This window comes from Hippopotamus amphibius, chromosome 2 (genome assembly GCF_030028045.1).
Source record: "Hippopotamus amphibius kiboko isolate mHipAmp2 chromosome 2, mHipAmp2.hap2, whole genome shotgun sequence".
Classification (NCBI taxonomy): domain Eukaryota; kingdom Metazoa; phylum Chordata; class Mammalia; order Artiodactyla; family Hippopotamidae; genus Hippopotamus; species Hippopotamus amphibius.
The window spans coordinates 190,974,060-190,988,368 of NC_080187.1; the positions used below are offsets into that span (position 1 = coordinate 190,974,060).

The 14,309-nt window shown below is 39.6% G+C and overlaps 1 protein-coding gene and 1 long non-coding RNA gene across 3 annotated transcripts in view; one reads left to right on the forward strand and one right to left on the reverse strand.

Annotated features, from left to right (window-relative positions):
• The window catches only part of SLC12A1 (solute carrier family 12 member 1), an 88,602-nt gene that overhangs the window by 29,566 nt on the left and 44,727 nt on the right, over nt 1–14,309 (forward strand). For both annotated transcript variants that reach the window (XM_057722109.1, XM_057722110.1), the window contains 7 exons: nt 2,191–2,275; nt 4,809–4,960; nt 6,113–6,220; nt 6,542–6,665; nt 8,498–8,599; nt 10,630–10,785; nt 13,859–13,958. In XM_057722109.1, coding sequence (XP_057578092.1) covers nt 2,191–2,275; nt 4,809–4,960; nt 6,113–6,220; nt 6,542–6,665; nt 8,498–8,599; nt 10,630–10,785; nt 13,859–13,958 — 827 coding nt within the window. The remainder of the gene's footprint in view (nt 1–2,190; nt 2,276–4,808; nt 4,961–6,112; nt 6,221–6,541; nt 6,666–8,497; nt 8,600–10,629; nt 10,786–13,858; nt 13,959–14,309) is intronic.
• The window catches only part of LOC130845216 (uncharacterized), an 83,320-nt gene that overhangs the window by 7,141 nt on the left and 61,870 nt on the right, over nt 1–14,309 (reverse strand). Inside the window, exon 3 of the long non-coding RNA XR_009051352.1 lies at nt 916–1,081. This is a non-coding gene — a long non-coding RNA (uncharacterized LOC130845216). The remainder of the gene's footprint in view (nt 1–915; nt 1,082–14,309) is intronic.

Below are 14,309 nucleotides of genomic sequence, written 5' to 3' on the forward strand. Positions count from 1 at the left end.
TAGGGGAACCCAAGAGAGAGAAAGTGAAGAGAGGAGAATGCTTTCAGAAGTAATAATTAGCATGATCAAAAGCCAGAGTGATCAGGCATTAAGGCCTGAGAGGTGACCACATATTAGGAAGTGGCAGAGGAAACTTCAGGATTTATAGGCAATATTTGTTTCTGAGACTGAAACATAATAGATTCAGTTCAACTTAGTAAACATGTATTGTTTACACACTGTGAGGATAAGCAAGACGCTATCTCTGCTCACAGCCTCAGAATCCTTCTCTTCAGGCCTGCCAGTGACAGTTAACAAGGGGATGCTATTGATACAAGGTTCCCATCCTGAACCTTCTATTTGTCAACACACTATTAATGGTCTGTAGATACGTGCCTGGGAGAAGATTTGGGAGGTACCCAGGTCTAATCAGGAGAGTTAAGATGCAGTACTTGAGATGCAAGATTAGGATATGGTTGACACTTAACCAGAAGCAGTCTAGTAGACTGCTTATACTCTGTCCTAAGGAAAAAAAATATAATATTTAATGAAGGAAGGTGAGATTTTGGGTTATTGCTTAAGGGATGGAAATTAATATTTAGCTTGAAAACTAAGAATCTAAATCCTGAGCCCTGTCTAGGGGAAATGTATCCAGAGCCGACAACATGAATATATGACCAGACATTAAGATACTGGCGTCCCGATTTATATCAGGTCAAGTTTGACACCTACCTAAGTCCTAAATAAGGAAATTTAGAGCTCCGAGCAGATCTAAATAAAAACTAAGTTTTTGTGTTTTAGGTACAAGACTGCTGTCCATCTTCATACCTCTTTTCCTTATATATATATTTCCTTTCTTCCCACTTATATCAACTCTTCACGTTTCATTCAGATCCCAAGAAATCCTTAATCAAAAAAATAAAATTTGAAACGTACCATGAATGGAGATTGAGTGCAGTCCATTTCAGCCACAGTTGCCTTCTTCTTCCTTCTATATGCGGCTCAGTTGCACACACTTGCCACATTCTCTTTTGGAGACAGTAGTTTGGAATGAAGAGGCTGGATGTGTCTGTATCAGAACAAACCCTGTGTGCAGATATTCCTACAAGAAAGGGGAGGAATGAGTGATTACAGAGTGACTCCATAGGGCTGGCTTACTCCCCTGTGGGGGCAGATTTGCTTGGTTTAGTTAACATTTCCAGCTGTCAGGTTGAGTCTGTGTTCACCATGAGTTGATTTTTCTGATGGATTTGATCAGCAGATTTAAGTTAACAAAACACAAAACCCGGACTTTGTTTAACTGCACTGATTGCTCACTTGTATCGATGAGTCTCATGTCCCCTAGTGGGGAAACATGCCTACTGAGGTTGTGCTTTCTTCAGTTTGGTATTTATTGACTCCTACTATATGCCAGCACTGTCTTTCATAAGCAGTGAATACACTTAGATCTCTATTTAATAATCCCCGCTAGGTTGAATTCTATTATTTAGAAGTTATGCTGCTTGGAAATTGATTATGATATGATTTAGTCCCCAAAATAGGATATAAAATGGTATATTATATATGATGTGAGCTCAGTTCAGTGAATTTATATACATTTATGGGCAAGAGAAAAGCCTATTTTCTGGTATAAGCTTAAATTTGCCTCTTTCTTTATGCCTGCTTATGGAAATTAAATATCTCCCATTACAGTTATTCCTGAACTAGTTTCCAAATGTGAAATTTGAGGGACTGGAGAATTTAGCAGATCATCCTTTTTGCTCAGTCAAAAGTGATTTTTTTAAAGCAAGCCTAAACTTAGTACAAAACAAATACACACACAGATATCGTCAATGTGCCAGGTGTGTTTGTATGTCCCCCCAATACTTTAAGTTCTGATATATCTGCACGAAATTCACAGGAGATAAAGGGGAGGGAAAGGCATTAGTGGTGAACTAACTAGTCTACTTTTCTTTAAAAACTCCCTCCTGGACAGATGTAAATCTCTTCTGTTCAGCACAAAGTTATACAGATTTCTTTATTCTCTCTAAACACCTTGTCTTTGTCCAAAAAGAACTGGAGCTCACCACTTTGCCATTTGCTTGACTTTTTTCTTTAGACCTTGCCTCAAGAAGTGTAGTCTAAAATTTTGAAAATGCAGAACTAATTCCAAGTGATGTCTGTTTCTTATTCCACTGCATCTCCTCATTCCTCCACATTATTTTTTCAAAGGATCCCCAAGATGCCATCCCCAAAGGAACCATGCTGGCCATCTTCATCACCACCATCGCCTACATAGGAGTTGCTATTTGTGTAGGTAAGTTGTGTGTCTCTGGTGTCAGAATGCCAGAATTACAAAGTGTCTAGTTGTTTTTCATGTCAAGTGGGCTTTCCAGGGAACATAAGTTGAAAGTTTTAAAATAGGCAACAATTTTAATTCCCTTCTTGGATCACCTAGGAGTTTGAATGCAATTAAGCTATAACACTGATATCTCTGGGTCAGGGATAGAGTAGAGGTAATGAGATTGTCATTCTACCTGAACACAGGAAGGGTCCCATTTTGCTGTTCTAGGTGATCATTCCACTGCCAAGGAAGCCACCACTTCCAGCATCCACCTCCCTTACCCTTAGGAGGCAGGTGAGGAACAGAGTAAGAGGAAAGAAGCCCCAAACGAACTAAAACAAAACAAAAACAAAAACAACGACAAAAGTCTTAGGAAAGTATAAAAGATATAGAATTGATGACTGTGTCTCCTCCTTGCACTGCTGTCCCTAGTATGGAAATGTCACTGTCACCAATTGGCAGGCAATCAGACTAGACCCAGCTGCCAGCAGTGCGGGCGCCCAGCCCCCACATTACTCAGTGAGCAGAAAATATGTGGATCTGCCTGCTGTTCTTAAGCTGACTTTTGTTCCACCTGCTGCCTGCAGCCACACCTCCACCTGGTTGGGGGTCACCTCAAGCTTATGCTATTATCAGAGAGGAAGGAATAGGGAACATTCAGAGAAGAAAAGTTCTCTGTGCACACTCAGAAATACAGCTCCAGGCTGGGCCACTCTGGAAGAACAGATGGCCATTTAAAAGGGCACTTCCCAGTTGTCCTCTGCTTACTATAAAGGAAATTGAGAAAGTACATACATCTTTCAGTTGGAATCCTTAGGAAAAAAATGAAACAATTGACTCAGGTTCTTTTTTCTCTCACGGCCTCTTATTTCAAGAAATTGGATAATGTTGTTAACTGTACTGTTGTGACATTTCCAAGTTTAGTTACATGTAGAGATTTTATTCCAGTGCTTTAGGAAATCAACATATTTTTTAATGACATTGAAATCACCTAAATTTTTCAAATGGTTTTTCTTTCTCACACAAGGTGAAGAGGAAGGAATGAATAAAGGAATAGACCTGACTTCAGAGATTCTTCTCCTTTATTGCCTCTGATGGGTAGAAAAATCTGTGTTTCTATACTTTTTCCTTGATAAGAAAAGGATAGTCATGGGGTCCATGGCCTGTCATTAGTACAAATAATGGCTCATGGCTTGGCTTCATAGGAATTTGGGGAGTTCTATTATGCAGAAGTTAAAACACATGATTTTAAAAAGTCACCTCAACATAAATGAACAAAACAAAAGAGGTAAAATCTGCAACGGATAGCTTTGCTTGCTAATCAACATCATGCTTGCGAGTTCGCCAGCAGAGGCTGGCAGGGCACTTCTCAGCGCTACATAAAAAGGATTCCTGCACTGATTATTTTAAATGGCTCTTTCAACTAAAAGATGCCATAGGTTTTAGGTCTTTCCCAGATTCAAAGAGTAGGAATTCCACGACTATAATTGAGGATTCCCATTAGTATCTGTTGCTGGGACATCTCTTAAAATAATTAGCAAGGAATGAGAACTCACCCTGGCTGGAGACTGAAAAGCAAAATGAACAGGTTCATTGACTGGCATGTAGTTTGTGAAGTATTTCTCCTTCAGGTCATTCAGAATAGTATATACATATTTCACACCTATATTCAAACCTTTCAATAATCCTATCAAATATGTAATGGCAGAGATTACAGTTAGAAAAATTCATAATTAAAGTCAGTGATTAAAATCTATATCAAGAATCTTTAAGAAGTTCATAACTCCATTTTGGGGAATCTATCCTAGAGAAATACTTTGAATTACAGAAGAAATATTTCATGTGCAAAATGTTCATAAGATTGTTTGTAATGGAAAATAACAGAAATATCCAAATGTACAAAAATAATAGAATACGCTGACATAAATATTTAATAGACTATTTGACCATGAGTATTACCTAGGAAATCTTAATATTTTATCCCCAAATATTTTCTGTATCATTTAAACCATTAAAATTGTGTAACAAGTAAAATTATAATGATTTTTAAAATTATGCAAGGAATATGATTAGTTGAAAACAAAGGCTCAGTTCTCTTAATTACTATAACTCAATAATGTCATCCTTTGGTTCTCTCACAGATGAGGAAATAAATCCTTCTATCTGAAAAACTCCAAATCAGTAGCACTAACCCAGAATTTTGAATTCAATCAATATTACATGCAAAGCACTGCTGAAAGGAAGAGAGTCTCAATCCCAAGTGTCTTACAAAAGCGGGCAAGAAGCTAAGACTTAAACCACCCAAGGCAGTAGAAGTAGCAGCCTCTTAGAGATAGGGGTCGCTCCCAGGCCTCAGAGGATGGGAACAACCAGGTACCATGCCAGAGGAAGTGTTAACAATGAAGACAGGATAGGAAAAAGTAAACTAAGTCTGTTTACAGAAGAAAAACCTTAAGGGAGCAGAATCGTCATATAAAGAAATGACAAGCCATGGTTGTTTTCCCAGGGGCCTGTGTGGTCCGAGATGCCACCGGGAGCGTGAATGACACCATCATTTCTGGGATGAACTGCAATGGTTCGGCAGCCTGTGTGTTAGGCTACGACTTCTCAAGATGTCGACATGAACCATGTCAGTATGGGCTGATGAACAATTTCCAGGTTCGAACTTCAAAAATTAATAGTAATAATGTTTATTGCTACTGCTTCCAATTTTAGAACATCATGTATAATGAAACTTCTGACTCTGCAACAGATTGGTTATTGACTGATTCGAATTCAGCAAGGAACAATTTGTGTGGAAGGAAAGGGAGTCATACAGGCATTCATTGTGTGGTTACACTCACTGTGGTGGGGAGAGAACAGGCAGTTGCATGAATTGCATCACCAGGGAAAGATTACCACTGCCATTATGCCTCTTCCAATCAATTGTGTAAGATTTCCTGGTGGGGAGATGGAGAGACTTCGATTAGTTAGCACTTGGAATGCATTTCATGCCTGGGCTTCAGCTTAGGAAAAGCCTCTGTGGTGGTCCTGGAGTGTGTGGAGGACAAAGCCAAGGGGGAAATTGTGAGTGGCAGTGGGGGGAAGTAAGTGAGGGGGTAGGAACAAGGCAAAGTTGGGGAAACTGTGGAACTTAAAACATTTTAATTTGTCTGAATGATTGGTGAGCAGAGGGAGAAGCAAATTTGTCGTGAAGGCTTCATTCATCTAGTTTAACAACCAACAAAGAGAAATTAACTCAGCTGAAGTCATTCTTTCAAAATATGACTTAAACTGATAGAATCTCATCATGTTTCAGATCTAAAATTATGTTTAATGAGCACAGAAAAAGCAAAGGTTTGAAAAGCTTCAATGTGCAGGAAGAAGAAGAAAGGCTAATGCCTTTAAAAAGAATGGTAAACAGCTGAGTACCTCCCCAAACCTTATTAAAATACCACTTTCAGCTGGATAGAATTTCCCATCGTCTGAGAAACAGACGCCCAGAAAGGACAGAGGGGGGATATGTTGTCAAAGTCCTTGAAATCATTTCCTTGTATATTCTTTCCAGTATCTTCTAGCTGTATTGTGGTGAGCATTTATTATTTTTATTAAAAAACAACAACAATGCCATTTCCATTTTGAAAAAACAACTATTAAGAACTCGTCGAGAATGAAGCAGGGGAGAAAACATCTGATTAGAAGCAATTAGCTTATTAAAGAGATTCCACATCACAGAAAGTGGAAAGGGAAGCATTTGCATAAAAACTTGGCTTAAATTTTTTTCTTACTCTCTGTTTGATGAGTCTCCTTATTTGAACCTCTCTCCTCAAGGTCATGAGCATGGTGTCAGGGTTTGGCCCCCTCATCACTGCCGGCATCTTTTCTGCAACACTCTCCTCAGCCCTGGCCTCCCTCGTCAGCGCACCCAAAGTGTTTCAGGTGACACGGGCACAAGAGCATGTGCTTCTCTCTCCTGCTGTTGCCACGGAACATGGATCAAGCTGAAATATCCATTCTCACCGGCAATCATTTTCCATCATTTTCTGAAACAGTTTAATGTTTGCATCTGGCTCCGATGCTATGTCTGCCACATAGTCAAGATCGATTCAAATAACATAAAGAATGATAAACTGCAGTGTTAACTTGTGCTTCATATTGTGTATCACTTTGTTTTTCCCCAAATCTTCTTGTTTGAGTCACCCAGGGAAAATGACTGTGCATAGATATAAATGACGAATTTCTCCTCTTCTTTTCCATTAGGCTCTGTGCAAGGACAACATCTACAAAGGCCTGCAGTTCTTTGCAAAGGGATATGGGAAAAACAATGAACCCCTGAGAGGATACTTTCTCACTTATGTTATAGCCATGGCGTTCATTCTTATTGGTGTGTAGTTTTCTTGTTCTCACTGAAAGCCAAAGAGTTCTGATTACTCATAGGGTTTTCCTTTGAGCTTGAGAAATTACCTGTTTTATGTTTAATACCCCACTTGGGAATATTGGGGTCTCTCTAAGAAGGAAATGAGAAATCCTTGTGTGTGGAGGGCCTTTGAGGACTTGAGGTGGGCTTTAGAGTTTAATCTCTTCTTTGAATCTGAATGTTGGAAATCCATCCAACCAAATGCAACGGAATCCTTCCTGCAACCTGTCTGATGTTGTCTAATCCCACCATGTCCCCCAGCTGCCACCTGTCTTTACATCTCCTGGCAGCCAGCAGGAGTATTGGAGTGTTTGATCTCAAAATGTGGTCCTTTGATCACCTGTCAGAATGAAAATCACCTGTGGGTTCGTGAAAGTGCAGATTTGTCAGGCCCAATCCCAGAGTTAGAATCAGAATATCCAGTGATAAGGAATCTGATTTTCACAAGTTCCTGAAATTCACAGACCACTAAGGTTTGAGAACCACTTAGGTCTTTCTCCTTAAGCAATAATCTTGGCTCCTTCTCCCTAAGCAATATAGAAATAGCTACATAATCCTGGAGAGGCACATGCATCAAAGTTAGCCTGCACATTCCTCACTCCTCCCTAAGGTCCCACCATTGCGGGTGGGAACAGGAAAAGAAGCCAAGGCAAGGATGATGGTAACTATGCACGGACAGGCAGAGCCAGAGGCAGCCGTGGTGCCAAGCGACGGGGGCTCCTCCTCATCACATACACTCAGGAGGTGACTGATTCATGAATCCTCATGAGATCTCCACAGGGTTGCAGAGGGACTGTATCTTTAGATAATCACTTTTTTTGGTTTACTTTTTAATGATCTATGTTTGTTAGATTTTTTAAAATTAAACAAAAAAGTGAGTATGTGTAGATATGTTTCAATTATGTAATTTAAACTTTAAGACTTCAAATTATTGTCCTAGACTGCATTTTAGTGATCAAATAGCCCAAAATTTTAAAAATTGTATAAATTAAATAACATTCTCAAAAGTTACTCTTTCAGAATCCTGTAGATTAGCTTCATGGAGCCAGCTCTGTGGCAGCTATTTTTGCCTACTTTCTTGCTGGCATCCATGTTCTAGAGTCACACCCAGCTGCCACCTGCATTTGCATCACTGAGGTTGATAGCTGTCTGACCTTCAGGTGAATGAGAATGTCTCTAAATTATTTTTATATCATGTAGTAAACAACCCGGCTAGGATTCAACCATACTGGACATTTAGCTACTGAGGTAAAACTTTTTTTGGCAAACCTTGAGAGGTAGAACCCTCTAGAGATGTAGAAAAGTACAAATAACTATCAAAAGTTCTGAAAGTCAGAGAAAACATATGCAGAGCTGGGCATATGCAGAGACATATCCAGTTAGATGGTTCTGGTGCACTGGTATTTAACTAATGTGTCACCCTGTAGAACCTTTTGATTGCATACAAAGCAGATAAAGAACACTGGATTTGTTCCCTCTGCAATTGCTACAGGGGAGTTTGTCATCTGGTTTGTCGCCAAACCCTCTATCCACTCCCACTCGAATCTTCTGTAGATAGAGGTCTTGATTGTCTATTTTCTGATTGGTAAGTTTTCTTGTTTCTTACTTATAGGAACCCTGGTTGAAAATATATTTGTAAATGAGTGCGGCCCCAAAGAAAAATCACTAACTTATTAAACTTTGACAGTTGATAGCTATGCTTTCAATTTCCAAGTAAAGTCAAGCTTGCAGGCTGTAACAGCTGTTCAGCCCCTGGTCGCATCCCTCACATGTACATATCAATTCTGCTTCGTTCACAGCGGAACTGAATACCATTGCTCCCATCATCTCCAACTTTTTCCTGGCCTCATATGCACTTATTAATTTCTCCTGCTTTCATGCCTCTTATGCCAAATCTCCAGGTAAGCTGACTTTTCAAAACTAAAATAAACCTAAGCGAGCACGTAGTTTGTCTCAATAAAATGAAATAAGTCAGTGAAAAGTGCTCAGGCTGTGTTTATATGTTTCCTTATATCCTAGTGGCCAGTGTAATTCACTTTATTTTGGTAAGCTGGGGGATGACTTCTGAAATAGAAAAAGAATCATTTGAGCAATGGCCTTTTTGACCAACCGTAAAGTCAATTTTCTCCTGCGGCAATAAATTATTCATTGCAAGAGAAACCACATTTATTTCAGCAGCAGAAAAACACTACTGTTTATTTCCAGGGTGAAAGTGACCACAGAAGTGGAATGAATGTATATATTTGAAACTTCCTTACTATCAATTTGTTTCCTGCCCATGGTGCAGAAGAGAAGGATGAGTAGTTCCCATAATTACCTGCTGAGTGCAGCCAGCACAGATTCACACTGAAGCTGGTGACATCCCTACACTCCTCAAACTGTTGTTTAAAGTGATGGAAAATTCCACACCAAAAAAACTTCCCCTGTCTTTGTCACCCTTCACCTCTTCTTTGCTTCCGCTGGTCATTAGAATTTCTTCTGCCTATCCACCAGAATAAAGACTTGTCTTTATCGACCCTCAGAAAGTTCTTCACTATAAGGGCTTTTATCAAGGATACAAACACATCTTCACTTTTTTAGGGTCTGCCAGGAACTCAAACTCCTTTGGAAAACCTCCTGCAAATAAGACAAAATATAGATGGAAAGAGAGCCTTCATCTACTCATGGCCACTAGGCTCCAGAAGATAACTGAAGAATTTTTGTTTCAGTTTTGTTGCCTTGTTTTAAGTAGAGGGCAGAAGGTTCTAGTCAGTGAATACAACAGATCATAGAAATGCGTGCCTCCATGTCATGTGTTCATTTTTTAAAAACAAGGTGAAGTAATAGAGGTTGCCAGGGGTAAGAGTGGAAAGGAAGGCAGAAAAGAGGAAGAGAGAAAAAGAGGAAAAATAGAAAAGCACAGAGAGAGACACATGGAGATCAAACCCAGAAGATGACTGTCTCTCTCACACACACACACACACACACTCATTGTCTCTCTCTCTCTCACTCTCTTTCTCTCTCTCTCTCTCTCTCTCTCTCACACACACACACACACACACACACACACACACACACACAGTCAGACTCAGAGAAAAATAAAGGCATTTCCAATGCTGTTCTTGAAGTGCTGTTTCCATCTTGTGGCCACTTTGGAAATTGCTTCTGAAGACTGAAAGCTCTGTTGTGTTTTAGCAACTCCAAATTTAAAATATACGTTACCCATACACCAAATGTGCCCTTCAAATCAGAGCGTCTTTCTCCTGACCATACTGTCTCCCAGCTTCTTTCGTTTCAGGGAATTAATAGAACACGGGAAACCCCCATGCATATATGAACAGTGAGAAATACTTTCTTTGCAAAATGTATGATACATTAATGCGTCAGGTTTAAGAAGCAATTGCAGAAAAATTTCTCCCTCTTTTGCCATAGATTATTGTTTCTGAAAGAGCAAGCACAATCCTCTTAGTGTAAAAGAAGAGCGAGCACAAAGTCAGTGGATTGACTTTTGATCACTGCCTTCTCCATGGGAACAATAAGCCCCTTGTCTTAACCTTCTCTTTCTTGAGCCACCAAGGTGTTTCTCCCCCACCCCCCAACCATTCCCCATTCTTCCCATCTCTCCTGCCTCCTCTCATAGATATCAGATGCTTAGGGTTTCATAGTTTGGCAAGACATCCTGGCATGCAGGAAGTGTGGAGGGACCATGAGTGACACATTTTCTGCACTTCATAGCTTTCTTATTTGGTGTAATTACTTCATAGATCATATGCTTCAAGATCATAGAAAACTAATAACAGAGTTAGGAACTTGACCTCAAAGTTCTGATTTTTATGCTAGGGAAACAAAAAAACAAACAGCATGTTACCTGCAGTTTAAAAATACACAATGGTATGATGGTGGTAGTGTGGAAGTTTTTCTTGTGCACATAGATCACTTTTTTTAATTTCAGGATGGAGACCTGCGTATGGGATTTACAACATGTGGGTATCTCTTTTTGGAGCTATTCTGTGCTGTGCAGTCATGTTTGTCATCAACTGGTGGGCAGCTGTCATCACCTATGTCATTGAGTTCTTCCTCTATATCTATGTGACTTACAAGAAGCCAGGTAAGATAAGAAGGACTGTATAAGGAGGGGTTTTCTAAGCACTCTCTAACTCTCCATTCACTCAACAAATGTTGATGTGGCAGCTTCTGTGTGTTTAGGTGTGCCCTGTATATGGTGGATATTAATAAGATAATGTAATATGACAATAGCAATAGTTAACCTTGTTGAGCACCTATTGTAGGCCATGTACTCATTTAATCCTCACAATAGTGCTGTATATTAGGTATTATCAGTCCCATTTTACAGATGAAGAAACTGGAGTTCAAAGAGGTGACCACTCGCCGAGGTGACCATCAGGATGTAATGGAGCTGATAATTTAACTAGCGTGTGTATGATACGAAACCCCACAAGCTTTCCACTTATATCACCTTTTAAAGTCCTGATAAATGAGATATAGTTCCCTGTCCTCAAGAAGCACAGACTCACACCTAAGCAATTAACTATATTACAGTACAGCAAGCACCGTGAGAGGGACATGAGCAAGTTACTGAGGAAAGGAGACGAAATGACTAACTGTGATTAGAGTTGTACAAGAAAACTTCCCTGGTTCATGGCTTGTGTTCCCAGGGCCAAGCGCTCAGTAGGCACTTACAAATATCTGTTGAATGAACAAATAAGCTACTCAAAACAAACAAACAAAAGAAAAAAATCAGCAAGAGACTAGGGGTTAGTGAATCAGATAGAGCCAGGGAAGATTATCCTAGACAGAAGAAAGTGTGGGTGAAGTTGGGAAGCGTGCAAATGTGTGGCATATTTAGGAAGCTTCAAGGCCTTTAGCTTGAAGGAGTCCTTGGGTGCTAAGGAGAAGGGGCCTGAGGTGAGCCTGGAAGGGTAGGTTGGGCCAGATAAACTAGAAATGTGAATGTCACGCTAAAGAATCTGGAGTAGCAAGAAGCTGCCTTAGATCATGCAAATAGATCTGAACTTTGGATGTTACCTTTAAAACCAGTGATAAGGATGGACTGAAGCTGGGAGAGGCTAGAGCTTACGCAGAGTTCGGTACTCAGAGGTCCAGTCTCAGGGGCCACACAGGCCCTGAGCCACCCTCATACTCTCCTTACCTTTACTACACAAGTACAGTAGAGAAGGTAGTAACTATTTTGGTGGGTTTGATTTTGTTGTTTTTCTTTATTGCTTTGGATAACATCAGGTACAATTTATGTATGGTAATATTAACCCCCTTTAGATGTACACAGCCTGTAAGTTTTAACAAACTTACACAGTCTTGTAGCCACCACCACGATCAGGATAGAGGACATTTCCATCACAGCTAAAAGATTCTGTGCAGTCAATCTCTTCTCAACTTAGCCTCTAGCAACAACTTTTCTGATTTCTATTCCTGTAGTTTTTCCCTTTCCAGAGTATTATGTAGAACTATATAAAATAGTATGTAGACTTTGTGTATGCTTTCTTTTACTTCACATGAGGTTTTTAGATTCATCTCTGTTGTTGCATGTAAAAGTAGTATGTTCCTTTTTGTTGTTGAGTAGTATTCTATTGGATGAATGTATCTCAAATTTTTAAAAAAATGTATTCACCAGTTGATGGACCTTTGGGTTGTTTCCAGCTTGGGATGATTATATCTAAGGCTGCTATAAACATTCACACCCAGGGTTTTACGTGGACCTGTGTTTTCATTTCCCTAGGAGCGGGATTTATGATTGTATGAGTGTATTCATGACTTTATAAGAAACTACAAGCTGTTTTCCAAAGTAGCAGTATCACTGTCCATTCCTAACAGCAATGAAAGAACGTCTGAGTCGCTCCGCATCCTTGGCAGCACTTATTATTGTTGGTTGATTTTTTTAAAAGACATTCTAATTGATGTGATTTGGTTTGCATTTTCCCGATGACTAATGATGTCAAACATATTATTTGCCATTCACATATCTTCTTTTGTCAAGTGTCTGTTTAAATCTTTTGCCCATTTTTGAGTTGTTTTCTTATTATTCAGTTGTAAGACCTCTTTATACATTCTGGATGCAAATCCTTTAGCAGTACATGTCTTGCAAATATTTTCTAAAGGTCTGTGACTTGTCTTTTCATTTTCCTTACAGTTTCTTTTGAAGAGCAGACATTCTTAATTCTTATAAAGTCCAATTTATCATGTTTTTCTTACATGGCTGGGCTTTTTGCTTCTAAACTAAGATACCTTTCCCTAATCCAAGGTTACAAAAATTCTTCTAAAAGCTTTAATGCTTTAAAATTTTAATTTATGTCTCATCCATTTTGAGTTAATTTTTGTATATGGTGTGAGGAATGGCTCAAGGTTGATTTTTTGCATATAAACATCCAGTTGACTAATAGGGTTTTTAAAAGAATGATATAACCTAAGGTATGCTAAATGGCTGATGCACTGTCGACACTTAATCAATGTTAATCTTCTTTATCTCCAGATAATTATCTCTCATCATTTTCCTGACTATTCTGAGCAAGACTGGGGAGATGGCTCTGTCTGCCATCTGGAGTGAATCTGTATATTCCCATTAGGGACTTCTTATAAAATTTAGAGGATCCATCTAATATTTAATTTATTTTTTTTCAAGTCGGGTCATGGCAGTGCTGACCTCCCTTATTATGATTAGGTCCTAAAAAATTAAACTAAAATGCTTGCTAAAGATTGACCCTCTTCATGGACACCCAGAAGTAAGAATTCCTGAGCTATTCAGTTTTATCATTCAAAATACAATGATTGCTGTACACTATCTATGTATGCAAATGCCTCTTTTCAGTTTAAGAATTTGTGAAGTCCTCTTGAATTTATTCAGGGGCTGACCATTTTCCCAAGTCTATCTGATTATAACACAGCCTCTCCCACCAAGTAAGGTTTCTCAGGCTGCAGCTCTGAAGTCTGATCCTTACCTGGAAAGAGAGGTCTCACTTCTAAGAATTCACACAGTGTTCATAGAAGGACACACTGCTCTTTCTAGGAAATAGTATACTATGTTTTCTCTCATTTGGGCACTCATCACTGCTCACATAGCCAAGGAAAATCATAGAAGGGAATGGCTTATAAAAACATTCACAGCATACAGAGGGAAGCTCAGTGCCAAATTTCTCCTTCGTCCACAGATGTGAACTGGGGCTCCTCCACGCAGGCTCTTTCCTATGTGAGCGCTTTAGACAATGCTCTGGAACTAACTACAGTGGAAGACCATGTGAAAAATTTCAGGTAAAATTGGCTTCTCGGGTATCCTGGTGTCATTTCACATTAGAAGTAGCTTTCCTCTCTGGGACACCAATGCACTAGTTACACGCTTTGTGGATATGTCCTAAGATAGGCAGTCTTACAAAACTGCCACACGTTCACGACAGCACCTCCTGTGAATGAGTCCTTCTTCTCTTCCCGTCTGAGCTATGCCCACCCTCAACTATAAATCTCTCACAGTGCTGGCTGTCACCCTCCATGCACAGATCAAGAGGGGATCTCAGTGACATGATTTTGGAGAGATGTCCCCAAATTCCTCCACGCCTTAATCACTGTTGCTGTCTCCACTCAGCTTAAGGCTTTGTGGCTTACTGA